This window comes from Geotrypetes seraphini, chromosome 16 (genome assembly GCF_902459505.1).
Source record: "Geotrypetes seraphini chromosome 16, aGeoSer1.1, whole genome shotgun sequence".
Taxonomy (NCBI): Eukaryota; Metazoa; Chordata; class Amphibia; order Gymnophiona; family Dermophiidae; genus Geotrypetes; species Geotrypetes seraphini.
The window spans coordinates 7882685-7905745 of NC_047099.1; the positions used below are offsets into that span (position 1 = coordinate 7882685).

General features: G+C 41.6%; 2 protein-coding genes across 2 annotated transcripts; both read right to left on the minus strand.

Annotated features, from left to right (window-relative positions):
* Positions 1 to 5325: 5325 nt before the first annotated feature.
* On the minus strand, positions 5326 to 12896 carry LOC117350413 (olfactory receptor 10G4-like). Its single transcript, XM_033924691.1, has 2 exons — positions 12862 to 12896; positions 5326 to 6262 (listed from the first exon to the last, which is right to left on the minus strand). The coding sequence occupies exons 1-2, from the start codon at positions 12894 to 12896 to the stop codon at positions 5326 to 5328; spliced, it is 972 nt and encodes a 323-aa protein (XP_033780582.1).
* A 1549-nt stretch (positions 12897 to 14445) lies between these two features.
* LOC117350414 (olfactory receptor 10G4-like) lies at positions 14446 to 16253 on the minus strand (the record flags this gene model as incomplete). The annotated part of the gene is made up of 2 exons (XM_033924693.1): positions 14446 to 15362; positions 16229 to 16253. Coding segments are annotated over 2 exons (942 nt in total), but the record flags the coding sequence as incomplete, so codon positions are not given.
* Between the last annotated feature and the right edge of the window lie 6808 nt (positions 16254 to 23061).

Consider the following 23061-nt stretch of genomic DNA (forward strand, 5'->3'; position numbering starts at 1 on the left):
CAAAAGAAAAAAATGACAAAATACAGGGGTCCTTTTATTAAGGCCCTCTCTCGAGACTACAACGGGAACTCGTGGCAGCCATTTTGATGACAGCTCTGCACGGGGCAGGAGCATAGGATGATCGATCCTGCCCTGCGTCGCCACTAGGACACCAGTTAAGGTCTGGGGTAGGTCCAGGATGCAGCATTAAAAAACCAACCAACCAAAAACGCGAATAGCCAAATCCGTGGGTACTGAAACTGCGGATTTGGAGCGGGGTACTGTACTTCTCTTTAGCTTTCTGTTCTTAATTTTCTAGTCAACCTTTCTCTAAAGTTCTGTCTTTGGCTTAATGTAGGCAGAACAAATTTTAGTTTTTTCCCTTATCATATTGTTCATTCCTTCCCTTTCCCCAACCTTTTTTGTTTTATTGTAACCTACCGACTCCCTCCTTCCCTTATATTTATTTGTTGGTTCGACTGTTTAACTGTATTTTATCCCCTGTTTTACTAAGATGCACTAACCCCCTCTTTTATAAAGGTGCGCTATGCTTTTTAGCGTGCAATAAATATTGTGCGCTAACCACGCACTAAACATGCGTGCATGTTATTCTATGGACGCGTTAGCAGTTAGCGTATGCATTGATTTAGCGTGCGCTAAAACGCATAGCGCACCTTCGTAAAAGAGGGCCTAAGCGTTTTAGTGCGTGTTTAGTGCGTGCTAAATCTACGCACACGCTAAACGCTAATGCGTCCATAGACTATCATGCATGTGTTAGCATTTAGTGCATGATTGGCACACGCCAAAATGCATAGCGCACCTTAGTAAAAGGAGCCCTATGTTTTTATTTTTTTTATTTTTTTGGTTCCCCACCCTATTTAATTTTTTATATTTACTTATTTTTAACTTTTATTGTAAACTGCCTAGATTTACCTCTGGTTTTATATTTGCAGTATGAGCTTATTGCTTTCCTGCAACGGATCTGATCTGTGGGGGCAGTTGAGTAGGAATGTCCTTTGGTAATTTGCAGTTGAAGGGCACGACTGTCGTATAACTGCAGAAACAAATACCATTTTCCTCCTCCCTTTCAGCTCTGACATAAGGTTTTTGTGGTGCTTCCCACTGTGTTTTTTATCAACGTGTCACTGACGGCACAGTAATATACCGTAGAGTCTGCTATCACCACCCTGTCGATCACAAGGGAGGCAAAGAGCTGGGTTTTGTGAAAAGCAATGGAAAATCCTCCGATGCTTTTGTTGGACTTGTATCCAGAGATAATGGCTTCAGGACCGCTTCTTTCCCGTGATCTGTACCAGATCAGCAAATCGTAGGTAGTTATGCTGTGATTACAAGCAATTTCCACTTGATCCCCTTCCGTGACCTCAAGATTAGCAGGTTGAAAAACTTGATCGTTGCTATGTACATCTGTTGAGACACAAGGATATTTATTTATTTATTCAGATTACTCTGGAAAAAAAAATATTATAAAGCATTTGAGCACATATCATTTCTTTCAGCCACTCACATAGGAAACCAGCTGCAAAACACAGGATGCAGAGACTGAAGACATATTTATTTCAGAAATTTACTAACAATGCTTCTTTTTAAAATAATCAATCATAAGAGATAAGCAATGGATCTGATCTGTGGGGGGCAGTTGAGTAGGAATGTCCTTTGGTAATTTGCAGTTGAAGGGCACGACTGTCGTGTAACTGCAGAAACAAATACCATTTTCCTCCCCCCTTTCAGCTCTGACATAAGGTTTTTGTGGTGTTTCCCACTGTGTTTTTTATCAACGTGTCACTGACGGCACAGTAATACACCGAAGAGTCTGCTATCACCACCCTGTCGATCACAAGGGAGGCAGAGAGCTGGGTTTTGTGAAAAGCAATGGAAAATCCTCTGATGTTTTTGTTAGACCCATATATATAGGGATAATGATTTCAGGACTTCTTTCCCGTGATCTGTACCAGATCACCAAATCATAGGCAGTTATGCTGTGATTGCAAGCAATTTCCACTGAATCCTCTTCCATGACCTCAAGATTAGCAGGTTGAAACACTTGACTGTTGCTTTCTACATCTGTTGGGACACAAGGAAACACATTTATTTATTCAGATTACTCTGGAAAAAAAATATTATAAAGCATTCGAGCACAAATCATTTCTCTCAGCTACTCACATAGGAAACCAGCTGCAAAACACAGGATGCAGAGAGGAACCACTGAGAAACTTTGCTTAACCATGTTCTGCACTTTGTATTAGCACTCACTGCAAGCTCTCAGCACTTGAATATGTAGACTCTGGAGAATATGATACAGAATGGATAGGTGTAACACGTTCTTGCTTCCTTCTGAAAGTGTCTTTCCTTTATGCAGCTTCCTCAGAAACTCTGGTCTATATTTCACTGTTTCCTGCTAGGTGGCGCTTTTATACCTGAGGGGTGGGACAAATTGGTGAGACATGAAAGTTGAGTTCTTTTGAGTTTCCACATTCCTCTCTGCTTCTCATTTGCTGATCCCCTTGGCAGTATCAAGCTCTTCTCCACTCTCTCTCATTCTTTGACACTTTTCATCCTTCCCACAGCCTTACTCTGACATAAACTGATCATTATGAGCCTTGGGTCCAAGCTGAAGAATTGTCTCTACTGTGCAATGAGAGGGCATAGGATGATATTAAGAGGTGATAGGCTCCGGAGTAATCTAAGGAAATACCTTTTTACAGATGTGTGGAACAGTCTCCCAGAAGAGGTGGTGGAGACAGAGACAGTGTCTGAATTCAAAAGGACCTGGGATAGGCATATGGGATCTCTCGGAGAGAGAAAGAGATAATGGTTTCTGCAGATGGGCAGACCAGAAGGGCCATTTGGCCTTTATCTGTCAACATGTTTCTATGTTTGAAAAGTCCCCTTCAGCCACATGAATCGGTCGATGACTCTGATGTACCTGGCAACGTGCAACTATTCACAAGAGAACAAAAAGAATAAACATAAACTACTAGACATACAATTATTTATTTATTTTCTATCCCGTTGTCCCCCAAAAGCTCTGAATGGGTTACAGGTTGTGGGTAGGACCCTAAACTCTATTCAGCCTGCTCAGTTGAAATAAGGCAGGCAGAAATAAACAGCTAGAAGACTGCTGTCCACTTGCTATCCCATCACTTTTTTCATAACTCAGGACTCCCTGTGCTTGGGTTCTCTTGAATCCTGTTACTTCCCCCTACCACCACTCTCTCTTCTGGAAGACTTTTCATCTCATCCAACCTCATTCTGTGAAAACGAGTATATTTCTTTGCACTTTTGAATTTTTCTGTATGCACGTTGAGCTTTACATCGTTCAAATAAGTATTGGCATTGCCAATTAGAAATTGGAATGCTAGACCGTCTTTTATTTCACTGTCCTTTAATATTTGGGTTCTGGAAGTCCATATGGAGCAAAATAATTTCTATTCTTGAAGTTTCCATTCCGTTATCATATGGAATTATATTGATCGGTACTTCAATTATGAATAGGAGCACGCTCAGTAAGTCCAAGGATAAACTTCTTCTCATTATGACAGGAGTTGCTTTACAAATGATTACGAGGAATTGGAAGCAATGGGATCGGTTAAATATGCCGTTTTGATTTGAGACTCTTTGCATGTATTATTGATATGAGAAAATGCTAGCAGAGAAAGTGAATGAATCCCCAAAATTCATAGGAATCTGGGGTCCATTAGATTCTTTTGTTAAAGAGCTTTAAAAGTATTCTTGAACCTGCCAAATTAAAGATTTATATTCTACTTACAAATCCAGAGAGGGAGGGAGGGAAGGAAGGGGGGTTGTTTATTTTGTGTTTCATGTATAGTACATAAGTGCTTTTAAGAAATGTTGATGTCTATTTTGTTGCAGTTTCTGTAAGATGTTTTTACAAAATCAATAAACAGTTTAAAACCAAGAGCTTCATATCGTGAACTTTACTCCTTGGACTTCTCACACCCTTAAAAGAAGTCTACTTCATGCACATTATTTGTGTCTTTGGGGTATTTCAATTTTACTGTGGTCAAAAGACATTGTCCGATCAATTATATTGCAAACCTATTTTATATATTCAATAAGCAGACATCAAGCACTGCATCCTGAAGCTTTTGCAGTTATTAAGAATCTTGATGCCAATATATATACCAAGGGTTGTGAAATCAAACTTACAAATAAAATTGAGTAATGCCTCCACAAGAAACAAGAGCCTTCATTGTCCCATCTCTGTTATTGAAGGAGTCAAGCCGTTAAGAGTAAGGCTAAACATTTAGGAGCAGGAGACTACGTATGGAGAGGGTAGTGGATGCCTGGAATGCCCTCCCGAGGGAGGTGGTGGAGAAGAAAACAATAACAGAATTCAAAAGAATGTGGGACGAACATAGAGGATCTCTAATCAGAAAATGAAGGGTATAATTGGAAGAAACAAGGCCGGTACTGGGCAGACTTGAACGGATGATGTCCTATATATGACTATTTGGCTTAGGATGGGCTGGGGAGGGCTTTGATGGGAGCTCCATTCATTTTGGATGGTCTAGATAGGCTGGCGTGAGCTTCGACAGTAATTGGAACCTAAGCACATTACTGGGCAGACTTCTACGATCTATAATTTGGGATGGTCTAGATAGGACAGAGTGAGCTTTGGCAACTCCAGTATTTGGAACCTAAGCACATTACTGGGCAGACTTCTATGGTCTATAACCCAGAAATATCAATGAACTTAATCTTGGATTTGTAATGCATGTATCAATTGGGCTGACTGGATGGACCATTCGGGTCTTTATCTACTGTCATTTGCTATGCTATGTTACATGTATTGAGAAACTCCTACGTGCAAATGAAGAAGTTCTAGCACCCCTTACTGACTGAATCTCTACTGTTTCATGATAAATAAGTTAGGCCCTCTTATATCACGCTGTGTTAGTGGTTGCGTCAGAGCTTTTACCACCATAGCCTGAGATAAAAACCTTATCGCAGGTTGATAAAAGGGGGCCTTAGTCTAAAAACTTGTGAGAAACTTTTCCTCAACTGTACGTTTTAAACACAATCACTTTTCATCTCAGATTCTATTTTTGATTTGTTTACATAATTTATTTATAATGTACCTGTCAGCAGCAGTTGTACATTTTTTTAAACCCTAGTAAACATAGAATTGAAGAGTATTTTCTTTTAATAAATCTGTTTATTTCAAGATATTATGTCTATTTGCTAGATTAAAGAACCACATGGTAAATAAAAAATAGCAAAAGAGAAACCATATTTTTGAAAAAAGTATGGCAGAGATAAGCAATACTTCTCAACTAAGATGTCTTCCATGTTTTAGGTATTTATTCAAGTCACATTTCTGCTTCTTAGTTTCTTAATGGCTGATTTTACTTCCTTGTTTCTCAAAGTGTAGATAATGGGGTTTAACATGGGAGGAGCCATGCTATTAAACACCCCAAAAGCTCCATCCATTGACTGGACAGTTTGAGGTCTTGCGTAGATAACTGAAACGGGTCCAAGTAACAAGATGACCACAGTGATGTGGGACACGCAAGTGGAGAAGGTCCTTCGCCTCCCTTCTGCAGTGCTAATCTTCAGAATGGCCAAAATGATGTGTCCATAAGAGACCAAGATCAGAAGGAAGCAGGTTATACATACAATTCCAATGTCAATCGTTATCACAACTTCATTGAGGTAGGTGCTGGAGCAAGCCAGCTTCAAGATAGGAGGAATGTCACAGAAGAAATATTGAATTAGGTTGGACCTACAATAGGGCAACCTGAAAGTTAGGATAGTGTGTATCAAGGAATGGATGAAGCCAGTCAGCCATGTTCCTGCAGCCATCTGAAGACAGAACCTCTTATTCATAATCTTAGTGTAATGCAAAGGGTGACATATTGCAGCGTAACGATCATATGCCATGACTGTGTAAAGATAACACTCTGTACTTGCCAAGAAATGGTAAAAATACAGTTGGGCGACACACCCTGAGAAGGAAATGACTTTTCTCTCTTCCAGCAAATTAGCTGCCATCTTGGGGACAGTGACAGAAGACAGCCAGATATCAATTAGAGCTAAATTAAAGAGGAAAAAGTACATGGGCGTATGAAGCTGAGGATCCCTCCAAATTATTATCAAGATCAGGAGGTTCCACACCACGGTGCACATATAGATGGATGAAAACAATACGAACAGAGGGATTGCGAACTCTTTGGCATGAGGCAGTCCCAAAAGAATAAATTCCTTCACATTTGTGTAATTCCCTTCTCCATAGTTAGATAACCTAAAAGTTAACAGTGGCAATAGCTATTATTGACAAAGCTTTATCACTCCTAAGAAACACAAACTGTGCGATTGTAAGTTCTCCACCCTAAGGCTCCCAATGCTCACAAAGTTCCTATGAGCGTCGAGAGCAGCACTGAGCATTCAGTGCGGCTCCCTGTGCTAATAACCGCTACCGAGGGTGGGGGGGGATTACATTTTAAAATTATGGGCATGAAAAATGAAGGGCCCCTTTTAGCAAGCCGTGCTAGAGGTTTTGTTTAGCACAAGCTGCTGTGGTAAATGCTGACACTCATAGAATTCCTATGAGCTTTGTACTTCCTACCTCGTTGGCCTACGCTATAAACCTCTAGCACAGCTGAATAAAAGGAAGGGGTGGTAAATCCTGAAATTTTTCACAGTTAATCGTACATGTCTGAACACTTTGTTCGCTTATGTATCAGAACTTATTCTTCAACTGTGACTTTTCTATTGACTTTTTGCCTAAACTGGAGGTTTAAATCTGCATTCCTTTCAAAGATTGCATAAAATAATAAAATTAGAATGAATGTATCAGCTCTATTTCAAAATACAATAATATTATATTCCCAGAAAAAAACACTTTCAATTGAATTTCAGTATTAAGAACATAAGATTTGCCGCTGCTGGGTCAGACCAATGGTCCATCGTGCCAGCAGTCCGCTCCCGCGGCGGCTCTTAAGTCAAAGACCAGTGCCCTACTAGAGTCTAGCCTTACCTGTGTATGTTCTGATTCAACAGGAACTTGTCTAACTTTGTCTTGAATCCCTGGAGGGTGTTTTCTCCTATAACAGCCTCCGAAAGAGCGTTCCAGATTTCTACCTTACATTTGTATGGAGTCTATCCGCTTTTAACTTTAGAGAATGCCCTCTCGTTCTCTCCACCTTCTCAATTCCCTTCAATATCTTGAATGTTTCGATCATGTCCCCTCTCAGTCTCCTCTTCTCAAGGGAGAAGAGGCCCAGTTTCTCTAGCCTCTCATTGTATGGCAACTCCTCCAATCCCTTAACCATTTTAGTTGCTCTTCTCTGGACCCTTTCGAGTAGTACTATGTCCTTTTTCATGTACGGCGACCAGTGTTGGATGCAGTACTCCAGGTGGGAGCGCACCATGGCCCGGTACAGCGGCATGATAACCTCTGCATGATCTATTTATGATCCCCTTCTTAATCATTCCTAGCATTCTGTTTGTCCTTTTCGCCGCCGCCAAACATTGCATGGACAGTTTCATTGTATTGTCTACAACTACTCCCAAGTGTTTTATGAGATTATTCCTTTTAACTTATTGGTCTATATTTTTAAAAATTCTATAACCTCCATATTTACATATTTAAACCCATTGCATTCAAATTCCTGACCCTTTGAATGAATATATACTGTAGAAACATAGAACATGACGGCAGTATACAGTTAAAAGTTATTGGTATGCATTTTAAATGGGGCAGGTCCAAGAGCTATCAAAAACAAGACCTTATTCAACCACTTATTTATGTCACTGTCTCACTGAATACTGCCCCCTTGTGTAGAACAGGTACAAGTGGTTTGATTTTTCACTCCATCAAAAATGACAAAGACTAGGGGACACTGGATGAAGTTACTTTTAAAACCAATAAGAGGAAATATTTTTTCACTCACAGAATAGTTAAGCTCTGGAAGCATTACCAGAGGTTGTGGTAAGAGCAGTTAATGTAGCTGGTTTTAAGAAAGGTTTGGAGAACTTCCTGGACGAAAAGTCTGAATTGAGAAAGACATGGGGGAAGCCACTGCTTACCCTGGATCAGTAGCATGGAATATTGCTACTCCTTGCATTATGGCAAGGTACTAGTGACCTGGATTGGCCACCTTTAGAACGGGCTACTGGGCTTGATGGACCATTGGTTTGACCCAGTGAGGTTATTCTTATGTTCTTACCATTAATTGTGTTTTCTAAAGTGTATGCATTTAAGAAACACAGGCCCCGCTCAGTAGAGGATAAGGAAAGCAGAAGTATCTTGAAGAGATAACATTGAAGAAAATGCATTCTTCAAGAGATCTATAAGGATTAGGATACAGAAACCTAAGAGAAGTATAATAACAGCATGGGTGAGCACTTGGGTAGTATAATTAGAAAGAAAGAAAGGGATGGATTTTAGCAAAATCGAAAAGGAAGAAATGACACACTTTCCCAATGTTTTTTTATGTGCGTAAGAGAAAGAGAAACATAGAAATATAATGACATATAAAGGCCAAATGGCCCATATAGTCTGCCCATCCGCAGTAACCATTATTTCTTTCTCTTTCTGAGAGATCCCATGTGCCTATCCCAGGCCCTCTTGAATTCAGACACAATGATAGGTTAAATCGTGCAATACATGTTACATGTTATGTCATTAACACTGAGAAATACTTTTATTTATACCATAGCTCCACCTCCTCTTCCGGGAGACTATTTCACACATCTACCACCTTTTCTGTAAAAAAGTATTTCCTCAGATTACTCCTGAGCCTATCACCTCTTAACTTGATCCTCTTATTCCAAAGCTTCCTTTCAGATGAAAGAGACGCATTTAAATTACATAAATATTTAAACGTCTCTATCATATCTCCCCTCTCCCACCTTTCCTCCAAAGTATACAGATTGAGATCTTTAAGTCTGTCCCCATACACCTTATCACAAAGACCACACACCATTTTAGTAGCCTTCCTCTGGACCAGCTCCATCCTTTTGATATCTTTTTGAAGGTGCGGCCTTCCAGAATTGTACACAATATTCTAAATGAGGTCTCACCAAAGTCTAATACAGGGGCATCAATACCTCTTTTTTCCTACTGGCCATATCTCTCCCTATGAAACCTAGTATCCTTCTAGCTTTTGCCGTCACCTTTTCAAGCTGTTTGGCCACCTTGAGATCATCACATACAATCACACCCAAGTCCCGCTCTTCTGTTGTGCACATAAGTTCTTCACCCCCTAAACTGTACCGTTCCCTCAGGTTTTTGCAGCCCAAATGCATGACCTTGCATTTCTTAGCATTACATTTTAGATGCCAAATTTCAGACCATTCTTCAAGCTTTGCCTGGTCTTTCTTCATGTTATTCACACCATCCGCCATGTTTACTCTGTTGCAGATTTTGGTATCATCTGTAAAGAAGCTATAACTTTAATAAGTTAGTGTGCTGATTTTTAACCACAGTTCCATACGATGGCGTAGTAAGAGTGAGCGTCCCTCTCACGCCCCCTTCCCCACCCTATTACGCGTTCACCTCCTTCCCTTTCCCTGTGCTTTTTTAACTCTCCGGCATGAGCAGCATGCCCACGTCGGTGTCAGTTCGCCCTTTGACGCCACTTCCTAGACGCGGATCCTAGAACCGATGTCAGAGAGAGCGCCAATGCTGACGCAGGCAGCAACCTCACACCAGAGAAGTAAAAATGGTACGCGGGAAGGCAAGGGGTGCAAACGCATCAAGGAGAGAAGCAGGGAGCAGTGAGGAGGAGGGATGCTGTCCCCTTAGCAAGACAGCGATGGGGCGGACCACTTCCCTTCCCTCCCTTATTATGCCACTGGTTCCATACGCCCTATAACACATTCAACCACCCTGCTTCCAGTTTAGATTTCGTAAAGCTTTGAAAGGAGAGGCCTAATAAATCAGTACTTTCCTAAATTAATTCTACTTAACGCACTTTTCTCCCAGTTCAGGCCTTTGTAAATTTTAGAGTAAAACCTCTTTTTGATTTTTGTCATTGCACCTTCTTTGTTTTGACAGAGTGGATCAATCGTTTCATTCCTTTTGTTGTGACGGGTACATCTGAAAGCGCTGTACTGTCTAAAGACTTTAACCAGTGAAAGTGAGATTTTTTTCTCCTAAAAATAAAGAGAATGCAATGGAAAGCGTAGGAGAAAGAATAAGATTTTAAAGGCAAAGAGGAGAAAAAGGAAGTTTAAACACAAAAAAAACCTTACATTTTTCTTCATGGGTTATTGAGACATTGAATATGGTTTTCTGTTCATGTTCAGGTCTGAAAGGTTCAAGTAATTGGGTTTCTCACACAGTGATAGGTTAAATCGTGCAATACAAGTTACATGTTATGTCATTAACACTGAGAAATACCTTTATTTATACCGTAGCTGTTGATTCAGTTCTCCATACACAATGCATAAAATACACAGGAGACTCCAAAGGGAATGACTTTAGAAAATAACTCCAAAGAGACACATAACAATCCCTGTGTGAAGAAGGCGCCAGTCAAAAATTGCTTCAAATTAGATCCTAAGGGGCTCTTTTCAAAGAACTACAAACGTCCAAACCGTCTTTCTGGACATCTTGTGAGGCATCTGAGCCACTGTGCATCCAAAACTCAAGGGAGCATGTTCTGTAAGGGCTTTGGATTGCCTTAGACTTGGATGTCGTGCAGTGATGATAGAACTTAGACGTTGTGAGCTAGACCTGTTTTAAAAGCATCTAAGTGACCAAAAGGTACTCAAATTGACCAGATGACTACTGGAGGGATTAAGTAATGACTCTCCCCTCCCCCCCCACACTCCCCTAGTGGTCACTGATCCCTCCCAACCCCAAAATTCTGACTGTATTAGTACACACCTGTCTCTAGACCAGCAGTTCCCAGTATAAGAAATCCTAGAAGAGCATCACACAGATGTCTTAAGTAGCCTGGTGAGTGGGCTAGTGAGCCATAGAGAGGAAGACCCAGACCCATAATCCACTCTAACCATTACATCCATGGTGCAGCGGATCCCTCCTGACTGATTCCCCCACCAGACTCCTCAGGGTTAGCACCAAGCAGTAGACTTCCCCTAGTAACAAGAACCCTCTTCCCCCCTATAGGGGTCTCCTTTAAAAGCAGTGGTAGTCCAGGGGAATCTTCATGCAGGAGCGAGGCCCTGTCACTCTTGCCCAGTCTGGCACCTTCAGAAAAATAGTGCCCCCTAGTTGTGCATATCTTCTTCACTAAAACAAAAGTTACATGCCAAAATGGACGGAAAAATGTGTTATGTGTGTAACTCACTTTAATACTAATCTATGCGGTAGCCCCTAAGGGCCATGTTCTAGAAATGGTGCCGGTATTAGCGGCCACTTAAAAAACAGCTGCCGATCGTATGTCAATCACATTTGTAGAATTGCGGCATTCTGAAAGGTAGGCGCCAGGAATGTGGACCAAGGTTTTTCAAGGCCTACATTTCCAGCGCCTACCTTTTATGTTCATTGCGACTACGGAGGCACTTTATGACACCTAACGCCACTTCTGCCATTAGCCACACCTACAGTGGCATTAGGCGGGGTAAAGTGCCTCCAAAGCCATGATGCAGGTGTCTTTTTTAGGGACCAGTTGGCACCTATATTTTTTTTTTTAAATGTTGTTTTTAAATGATTATTTGCATTTAAGTTAGGCGCCAGTGGGGTGCCCACTGGCAGCGCCTAACCTAAGGTGTCATTTATAAAATATGGACAAAAGTGCTATGTTGCAAAACTGCAAGGGGGCATTAACATGGTAGGATTATGGGCTATGGCGTAGTAAGGGTGAACAGCGGCTGGGGTGGGGGTGCCCCTCCCCCACTCTCTCCGCCAGCCGCATGCACCACTTTCACTTTTTTCCATACTTTTTTTACTTCTCCAGTGGGTGTAGCATGCCCACATCGGTGTCGGCTCGGCCTTTGACATCACTTCCTAGGCATGGATTCTGGAAGTGACATCAGAAAGAGCGCGGATGCTGACGTGGTCAGCAACCTTGGCACTGGGGATGTAAAAATGGTACGGGAGAAGGCAAGGCTTGCGTGGTATGGAGAGGAGTAGGGGGTGCAGAGAGAAGAAGGGATGACACGCCCTTAGCAAAGCAGCACCCAGGGTAGACCGCCCCCTGCCCCCCCTTACTATGCCACTAATTATGAGTGTTCTGACTACACTTGCGTGTACAAAATCGAATGGTCATGTGCTAATTTTCAAATTAGTTTCTAACTAAGACCCCCCTTTAATCAAGCCACAATAGAGGGTTTTAGGGCTAGTCAGAGATAAATGTTCCGATGCTACCCAGAGCCCACTATTTAAAAGAGTTGTGCTCCTAAATTTGAATGTTTTGCTTATAAATTTGCTTCTTTGAAAATTTACCAGGGATCTAGCTAAGTACTTGTGGCCTGGGTTGGTCACTGTTGGAAACAGGATATCTGGCTTGATGGTTCTTCGGTCTGACCCAGTATGGCAACTCTTAGGTTCTTATGTGAACCAAGTATAGGACAATGAAGCCATTGTGACATCACTGCTGAGGTTGGTTCTTAGGCATTGGTGGAATGAGGCATTATGACATCACAGTACCAGCTCTAGAATGTTGCCACTCTTTGGGTTTCTGCCAGGTACTTGGGACCTGGGTTGGCCACTGTTGGAAGTAGGATACTGGGCTTGATGGACCTTCGGTCTGTCCGAATATGACAATTCTTATGTTCTTATGCTCATAGGAATTGAATGAGCGTCAGAGCATTTACCTCACCGGCCAGTGCTAAACCCTCTACCACGGCTTGATGAAAGGGAGCCTAATACTGTAAGTTTCATGTGAAAGTTGCCACGTTTAATTGTACCTATTTACCCCTGGCATTTACATGGCATAACTGTCTGTGTCTAACTTTAGCTGCATCATTGACAACTTATGCTTAGTTAGGGTTGCCATATTTTCCAATTGGAAAATTCAGACCCCCTAGAACTGTCCCCATGCCTCCCCAGTTCTGGCCATCCCCGCCCTGTAATGCCCTAATCCCACCCTCCAGTTCCGACCTAGACATGTCCGGGAAAATCCGGACTTCTGGTAACCCTATGCTTAGTGTCTTATAATGGTTGTGCTGTGGAAATTTCCCATTATACTGTCTCAGCGCATCAAACATTTAGCACCCCTTAGAGAATGACATGTGGTTTGCTGGGTACTAAGTTCAAATACACTACAAAGCTCCATACCAGCAGTTCCATCATGGTAGGGCACATCACAGATTATTAAGAGGGACCCAAAGAGTTCCTCTTGTGTAGAGTCACACTCTGTTTAATAAATTTAGTAAAATCATAAAAATTTGTAGTATGGCATTTTCCATCTTCCAATCCAACCAGGCTCCTAATTTCTCACTGTCTGACAGTTTTCTAAAGTCTTTCTTTTGGTTGGTGTGAAATGGAAAATCTTTGAAAGTTGGGATCTCCACAGTGCTTGGTTATATGCTGTTGTTGGTCCTGGATCATGTTTACCTATCACACTGCGAACATAATGAACATTTGAAGATTTTCTCTCTTGGGTGTTTGAATAAAATCACCCAATGAATAAATAAGCTGGAGAGGACTGTCACAAGACAGTCGGAGAAAGGGGGATATTATCATTCCTGTATTATGCAGAGAATAATGTGCAGTCCCTGAGCACTCAAAGAAAAGAAAAAAACATTTTTGATTAATCCCACAGGATACTGTAATATCAGAAAATCACCCAGAAGAGAAAAGAATAGTTCAGATATCAATAATTTATTTCAAATATCCCCCTATCTCTAGTTGTGAACATGAAGTTGTTTGTTATAGGCCATTATTTGATATTCTTGTTTTCAGAAGCATTTAATGAATAGGTTGATACAATCTTCAGTGTATTATGTTCAAAGTGTATTTAATTTATTCTGAGAATGAAAGGATCTTTCCAAAATAGTTTGCTCTAAGGTGCCTGGGAGTCTGCCACCCTCTTCCTACTATCGGGAGTAGTGTGAATTTGTCAGCGTTTCAATGGCAAGAGGCAGACAAGGAAACACATTGCCTCCCTGTGATCGCAAAAGGAGTGATTAGAAATATGCAAAATTATATGTAATATTCATTGTGTCGTAACAGAACAAGCAATTTAGCACAATCAGAATATTTCCTAGAAATAAAATTACAAAATCCTATGGTATTGGAACGTAGGGATCTCTTTATCAAACTCAGATTACACAAGTTAGTGTAAAAACTTGTGAGAAATGTTTCCTCGACTGTACATTTTAAGCACAATCGCTTTCCGTCTCAGATTCTAATTACCTATGTTTATTTCAAGATATTCTGCCTATTTGCTAGATTAAATAGCCAGATTATAAAGAATCAATAGCAAATCTGAAACCATATTTTTGAAAGAAGTGTTACAGAGATAAGCAGTGCATCTGAACTAAGATGTCTTTCATATTTTAGGTATTTACTTAAGTCACATTTCTGCTTCTTAGTTTCTTAATGGCTGATTTTACTTCCTTGTTTCTTAAAGTGTAGATAATGGGGTTTAACATGGGGGGAACCATGGTATTAAACACCCCAAAAGCTCCATTCATTGACTGGATAGCTTGAGGTCTTGCATACATAACTGAAACGGGTCCAAGTGAAAACATGACCACAGTGATGTGGGAGGCACAAGTGGAGAAAGTCCTTCGCCTCCCTTCTGCAGAGCTGATCTTCAGAATGGCCAAAACGATGTGTCCGTAAGAGACCAAGATCAGAAGAAAACATGTTGAAGCTACAGTTCCAATGTCAATCGTTATCACGACTTCATTGAAGTAGGTGCTGGAGCAAGCCAGCTTCAAGATAGGAGGGATGTCACAGAAGGGATATTTAATTAGGTTGGACTTACAGTAGGGCAACCTGAAAGTTAGGATAGTGTGTATCAAGGAATGGATGAAGCCAGTCAGCCATGTTCCTGCAGCCATCTGAAGACAGAACCTCTTATTCATAATCTTAGTGTAATGCAAAGGGTGACAAATTGCAGCGTAACGATCATATGCCATGACTGTGTAAAGATAACACTCTGTACTTGCCAAGAAATGGTAAAAATACAGTTGGGCGACACACCCAGAGAAGGAAATGACTTTTCTCTCTTCCAGCAAATTAGCTGCCATCTTGGGGACAGTGACAGAAGACAGCCAGATATCAATTAGAGCTAAATTAAAGAGGAAAAAGTACATGGGCGTATGAAGCTGAGGATCCCTCCAAATTATTATCAAGATCAGGAGGTTCCACACCACGGTGCACATATAGATGGATAAAAACAATACGAACAGAGGGATTGCGAACTCTTTGGCATGAGGCAGTCCCAAAAGAATAAATTCCTTCACTGATGAATAATTCCCTTCTCCACTGGTAGATGACCTATAAGTGTACAGTAGTAATAGCCATTATTGATAAAGCTTTATCAGTCCTGAGAAACACAAATTATGTGATTGTAAGGCCTCCATCCTAAGGCACTAGCATTTTAAAATCCTGAGCCTGAAAAAATTAGTTCCTGAAATATTCTAGAGATACTCATAAATGTCTGAACATTGTGTTCACTTATATATCACATGTTATTCTTCAACTGTGACTTTTCTATTGACTTTTTGCCTAAACTGGAGGTTTAAATATGCATTCCTTTCAAAGATTGCATAAAATAATAAAATTAGAATGAATGTATCAGCTCAAAGATGGAGACAGCAAACTACAGACCAGTGAGTCTAACATCGATAGTAAGCAAACTAATGGAAACTCTAATCAAACACCAATTGGATAAAATCCTGGATGAAAAGAATCTACGGGATCCCCGACAACATGGATTTACTAAGGGGAGATCATGCCAATCCAACTGATCAGCTTCTTTGATTGGGTGACGGAGAAGCTGGATATTGGGGAGTCCCTAGACATCGTGTACCTGGACTTTAGCAAAGCATTCGATAGCGTACCACACCGCAGGTTGCTGGGCAAGATGAGTTCTATAGGATTAGGTGACACATTGACGCAATGGGTTGGGAACTGGCTTGGAGGTAGGCTTCAAAGGGTGGTGGTGAATGGCACCCCCTCCGAAATGACGGAGGTGATCAGTGGAGTGCCACAGGGCTCAGTCTTGGGCCCAATCCTATTCAACATCTTATAAGGGACTTGGCAGAAGGGCTTCGAGGTAAAATAACATTATTCGCCGATGACGCCAAACTAAGTAATGTAGTGGGCAAATGCACAACAGACGAAGATTCAATGCCCGACAACATGATGCACGACCTACTCCTGCTGGAGCGCTGGTCTAGGACATGGCAACTCAACTTCAATGCCAAAAAATGCAAAATTATGCACCTGGGCAGCCAAAATCCATGCAAGTCTTATACCCTTAATGGCGAGATCCTAGCAAAAACGGTAGCAGAACGAGACTTGGGGGTGATCGTCAGTGAGAACATGAAGTCTGCCAATCAAGTGGAGCAGGCTTCATCCAAGGCAAGACAAATAATGGGTTGCATACGAAGGGGTTTCGTCAGCCATAAGGAGGAAGTCATTATGCCATTGTATAGATCCATGGTGAGGCCCCACCTGGAATACTGTGTGCAATTTTGGAGGCCACATTATCGCAAGGATGTGCTGAGACTGGAGTCGGTGCAGAGAATGGCCACCCAGATGGTCTCGGGACTCAAGGATCTTCCATATGAAGAACGGCTTGACAAATTACAGCTATACTCGCTCGAGGAGCGCAGAGAGAGGGGAGACATGATCGAGACGTTCAAGTATCTTACGGGCCGCATCGAGGCGGAGGAAGATATCTTCTTTTTCAAGGGTCCCACGACAACAAGAGGGCATCCGTGGAAAATCAGGGGCGGGAAACTACGAGGTGACACCAGGAAATTCTTTTTCACTGAAAGAGTGGTTGATCGCTGGAATAGTCTTCCACTACAGGTGATTGAGGCCAGCAGCGTGCCTGATTTTAAGGCCAAATGGGATAGACACGTGGGATCTATTCACAGAGAAAGGTAGGGGAGGGTCATTAGGGTGGGCAGACTAGATGGGCCGTGGCCCTTATCTGCCGTCTATTTCTATGTTTCTATGTTTCTATGTTTCTATTTCAAAATACAATATTATATTCCCAGAAAAAACACTTTCAAACAGTTGAAATTGAATTTCAGCATAACACTCATTTGCTCTTATGAGGTTATTCCTTTTAGCTCATCGGTCTATATTAAAAAAATCCTATAACCTCCAGAGTTACATATACAAGCCCATCACATTCAAATTCCTGACCTTCTAAACGAATATATATAGTTAAAAGTTATTGGTATGCAGATTAAATGGGGCAGGCCTAAAAGCTATCAAAAACATGGCCTAATTTAACTGCTTTCGAGTTAACTTATTTATGTCACTGTCCTGCTAAATACTGCCCCCTTGTATATATATTGTTGTTTTTTAAAAAAAATAACTACCATTATTTGTCTTCATTAATGTGCAAATACATTTAAGAAAAACAGGCCCTGTCAATACTAGATAAGTCAAGCAGAAGTAGCCTGAAGAGATAACAGTAAAGGAAAAGCATTCTTCAAGAGATCTATAGTGATTAGGTTACAGAAAACTGAGAGAAGTATAATGACCACCTGGATGATCACTTGGGTAGCTTATACAGAAAGAAAGGGATGGAATTTAGCAAAATCAAAAAGGAAGAAATAACCCACTTTTCCAATGTTTTTTTATATGTGTAAGAGGAGAGCGAGGCTTTAACTTTAAATTAAACTAAACTAAGCCTTAAGTTTATATACCGCATCATCTCCACGGAAGTGGAGCTCGACACGGTTTACAAAGCTTAAAAATAGGGAAGAGAGAGGAGAAGGATTTACAAAAACATATAAAAGAGGGGATGTAATCAGGAGAAGAGAAGTTATATGTTAAAGAAAAGCCAGGTTTTCAGTTGTTTTCAGAATAGTTGGAGGGAGCCCAGGTTCCGCAGCGGGATAGTGAGATCATTCCAAAGGCCCGTGATTTTGGAGAGAAGGGATCTTCCCAGTTTACCTGCGTGGAGGATGCTGTGTAGAGAGGGGAAGGATAGTTTATGTCTGTGGGCTGATCTGGTGGTAGCAGGCGTCAGGGCGAGGAAGGATAGAGGGATTAGGGGCGGAAGGATAATAAGTTGGCGTGCTGATTTTTAGCCAAAGTTCCTTACTCCCCATAACACATTCACCCACCCTGTGTCCAGTTTAGATTACGTAAGTTTTGAAAGGAGAGGCCTAATAAAAGTCCCTTTCTTAAAATAATTCTACTTAACACACTTTTCTCTCATTACAGGCCCGTGTAAATTTTAGTATAAAACATCTCTTTTGATTAGCTATTGCAACGACTTCAGTTAATACAGAATACTGCAGCTCAGCTCATTTTTGGGAAACGAAAGTATGATCATACATCCCCTTTGTTGATAAAGCTTCACTGGCTCCCAGTTCGCTTTAGGATCCAGTTTAAATGCACATGCATAATCTTCAAGCTTCTCTATGGAATATTTGATCCTTTTGTCCCCTTATGTTGGAATACCCTTAGACTTTGCCATTTGAGAAACACACAAAGATATAAGTTATCCATCCCTTACTTTAAGGGAATTAAATCTGCTGGGAAGCTCAGTCGATCTTATGTTTTCAAGATTGTAGAGATCTGGAATGAACTTAATGACTCCATTAGGCTTTTAGGCCAGCTGCAATTATTTCGTAAATTCCTGAAAACTTTGTTGTTCTCGCAATTTTTAAATGGTTTAACTACAGCCTCAATGAAATGATAATATTATAGTTATTTTTCTTATGCTTTACTTATGTACTTTAGTTTTTAATTAGTTCTTCCTTCTCTTATGTTTTCTGCTATGTACTCTAGTCTTAATTATACGTGAACTGAGTCGAGCTCCACTGGGAGATGGCCTGGTATATAAACCAAAGATTAGATTAGATCTTTTCTATTTTAACAGAGTAGATCAATAATCGTTTCTCATGCCTTTTGTTGTGATAGGGACGTCTGAAAGCGCTGTACTGTCTAAAGTCTATAAGAAGTGAAAGTGAGATTTTTCCTACTAAAAAAACAAATAGAAGAAAGTAACAAAGGAAAAAAAATTAAGAGAATGAAAAGGAATACAAAGGAGCTATAAAGAAAGAATAAGATTTGAAAAGCAAAGATGAGTTGTGAGGAGAAAAAGAAGTTTAAAAAACAAAAAAACCTTACATTTTTCTTCATGGATTATTGAGATTTATGGAATTTGGTTTTCTGCTCATGTTCAGGTCTGAAAGGTTCAGATAATAGGGTTTCTCACCTAGTGATGCATTAAATCATGGAATAGACTTTACTTGTTATGTCCTTAACACTGAGAAATACTTTTATTTATACCGTAGCTGTTGATTCAGTTCCCCGTACACAATGCATAAAATAAACAGGAAAATCCAAAGGGAATGAGATGACTTTAGTAAATTACTCCAAAGAGACACTCAACAATCCCTGTGTGAAGAAGGCGCCAGCCAAAAATTGCTTCAAACTAAAGCCTAAGGGGCTCATTTAAAAAAAAATGTCATAAAGAGGCACTAGGACATCCAAATGCTTATTTTTGAGACAGTCTTTCTGGATGTCTTGCAAGGCATCCCAGCCGCTGTGCATCCAAAACTCAAGGAAGCATGTTGGAGGCGTGTTCTATGCTGGATTTGGGTGGGCTTCAACTTGGAAGTCTTGCGGTGATAATGGAACGTTTCCCAAGACATCCTGCATGGAACTTTGACGTTGTGAGCTAGACCTGTGTTAAAAGCATCTAAATTACAAAAAGGTACCCAAACTGACCAGATGACCACGGGAGAGATTTAGTAATTTCCCCCCCCCCCCCAATGCTCTCCCAGTGGTCACCGACCCCCTCCCACCCACAAAGATCTGAATGAAACAGCACATACCCAGTGCCGTAGCGAGTGAGCTGTGCATGGGGCAGTGATATCCCTCTCTTGCCCTCTTCCCTGCTTCCCCTTCCACACGTGCACAAGTAACCCCCAACTTGCTGCCCATGTCAGCTTTGGCGCTCTCTTTGATATCACTTCCTAGGCGCGGGTCCTGGAAGTGACATCAAAGAGATTGCTGTAGTCAACACGGACAGCAAGTTTGTGGCTGCTTGCACCAATGTTAGAAAGGTACAGGGGAAGGGAAGAAGTGCGAAGGGGAGTGGGGTGGAGAGAAGGAGGGGTGCTGGAGCCCCAAGTAAGACTGTGCCCGGGGTGGACTGCCCCCCCCCACAACCACTCTTACCATGCCACTGTACATAACTGTCTCTAGACCAGCAGCACCTAGTATAGGAAGCATCACACAGGTGTCTTAAGTAGCCTGCTGAGTGTGCTAGTGAAACATAGAGAAGAGAACCATATCTGGCAAAGGACATAAGAAGACTTGAAGCGGTCCAGAGAAAGGCAACAAAAATGGTAGGAGGTTTGCACCAAAAGACGTATGAGGAGAAACTGGACGCCCTGAATATGTATACTCTAGAGGAAAGGAGGGACAGGGGGGATGCGATTCAGACATTCAAATATTTGAAAAGTATTAACGTAGAACAAAATCTTTTCCAGAGAAAAGAAAATAGTAAAACCAGAGGGCATAATTTGAGGTTGAGGGGTGGTAGACTCAAGAGTAATGTTAGGAGATTGTTCTTTATGGAGAGGGTGGTGGATGCCTGGAATGCGCTCCCAAGGGAATTGGTGGAGAGGAAAACGGTAAGAGTTCAAACAAGCATGGGATGAACACAGAGGAAATTGGAATCGCTATGGGTTAAAATACCGGGAAGGAAAGGGCCTGAGATAAAGATGGGCCTGTACTATCATCCACCTGGGCAAAACAAAACTACCGATGAAGAAATGGAAGCTGAGATAAAACGGGAATGCAAAAACGGTAACACGATCATTAAGGGAGACTTCAACTATCTCGGAATAGACTGGAGTCTTGGAAACTCAAAATGCGCTAGGGAGACCAGATTCCTGGAAGCTATACAGGACTGCTTCATGGATCAGCTTGTCAAAGAACCAACGAGAGGAAATGCCACTCTGGATCTAATCCTTAATGGGCTAAGAGGACCTGCAAAGGACGTGGAAGTAGTGGGACCGTTGGGAAACAGCGATCATAACATGATCAAGTTCAAAGTTGAAGTAGGAATACCAAAGGGAAAGAGAACCACAGCGACAACTTTTAACTTCAAGAAAGGAAACTATGAAGCAATGAAGGTAATGGTAAGGAAGAAACTCAGGAACAACACAAAGAAATGGCAGACTGTAGAGCAAGCCTGGTCTTTATTCAAGGACACGGTAAACGAGGCGCAAAATCGGTATACCCCCAGATTCAGAAAAGGGTGCAAAAAGAGCCGAACAAAAGACCCAGCGTGGATAACTAAAGAAGTGAAGAAAGCGATAGGGGATAAGAATAATTCATTCAAGAAATGGAAAAAGGGCAAAACCGAGGAGAAACTGGAATGAACACAGGAAGTATCAAAAAGAATGTCATCTCGTGGTTAGAAAAGCAAAAAGAGAATATGAAGAGAGGCTAGCCAGGGAAGCACAAAATTTCAAACCGTTCTTCAGATATGTTAAAGGGAAGCAGCCGGCTAGGGAGGAGGTGGGACCGCTGGATGACGGAGGTAGGAAGGGAGTGGTGAAGGTGGAGAAAGAAGTGGCGGAAAAACTAAACATGTTCTTTTTGTCAGTATTTACAAAAGAAGACACATACCGGAACCTGAACAAATCTTCAAAGGAGACCAAGCAGAGAAATTAACATCCATGGAAGTAAGCCTTGAGGACGTACACAGGCACATAGAAAAATTAAAATCTGACAAATCGCCGGACCCGGACGGAATCCACCCTAGAGTATTGAAAGAACTAAAGGAGGAAATAGCGGAACTACTACAGCAGGTTTGTAATCTATCCCTGAAAACAGGCGTGATCCCGGAGGATTGTAAAATAGCCAATGTTACGCCCATCTTTAAAAAGGGATCGAGAGGTGACCTGGGAAACTACAGACCGGTAAGTCTGACCTCGGTTCTGGGGAAAATGGCGGAAGCGCTGATAAAAGATAGCATCAAGGAGCATCTAGAGAGGCATAAACTTATGAAAAAAAGCCAACATGGCTTTTGCAAGGGAAGATCGTGCCTGACGAACTTATTGCACTTCTTTGAAGGAATTAACAAACGGATGGACAAAGGGGACCCCATAGACATTGTATACATAGACTTCCAAAAAGCGTTTGACAAGGTATTCCATGAACGCCTACTTCGGAAACTAAAGAACCATGGGGTGGAAGGAGACATACACAGATGGATCAGGAATTAGTTGGCGGGCAGAAAGCAGAGGGTAGGAGTGAAGGGCCACTACTCGGACTGGAGGAAGGTCACGAGTGGTGTTCCGCAGGGGTCGGTGCTTGGACCGCTCCTATTCAATGTATTTATAAATGATCTAGAAACGGGGACGAAGAGCGAAGTAATAAAATTTGCAGATGACACCAAGCTATTCAATGGGGCTAGGACTAAAGAGGACTGCGAAGATTTACAAAGGGACCTAAACAAACTAGGGAAGTGGGCAACGAGATGGCAGATGAAGTTCAATGTAGAGAAATGCAAAGTCTTACACGTAGGAAACAAAAACCCGAGGTACAGCTACACAATGGGAGGGCTGTTATTGAGTGAGAGTTCCCAAGAAAGGGACTTGGGGGTAATAGTGGACATGACAATGAAGCCATCAGCACAATGCGCAGCGGCTGCTAGGAAAGCAAATAGAATGCTAGGAATAATCAAGAAGGGTATTACAAGCAGAACGAAAGAAGTTATCCTGCCGTTGTATCGGGCGATGGTGCGTCCAATATTGGTTGCCGTACCTAAAGAAGGATATGGCGATACTCGAGAGGGTTCAGAAGAGAGCGACGCATTTGATAAAAGGTATGGAAAACCTTTCTTACGCTGAAAGATTAGAGAGACTGGGGCTTTTTTCGCTGGAGAAGCGGAGACTTAGAGGGGATATGATAGAGACATATAAGATCACGAAGGGCATAGAGAAAGTGGAGAGGGACAG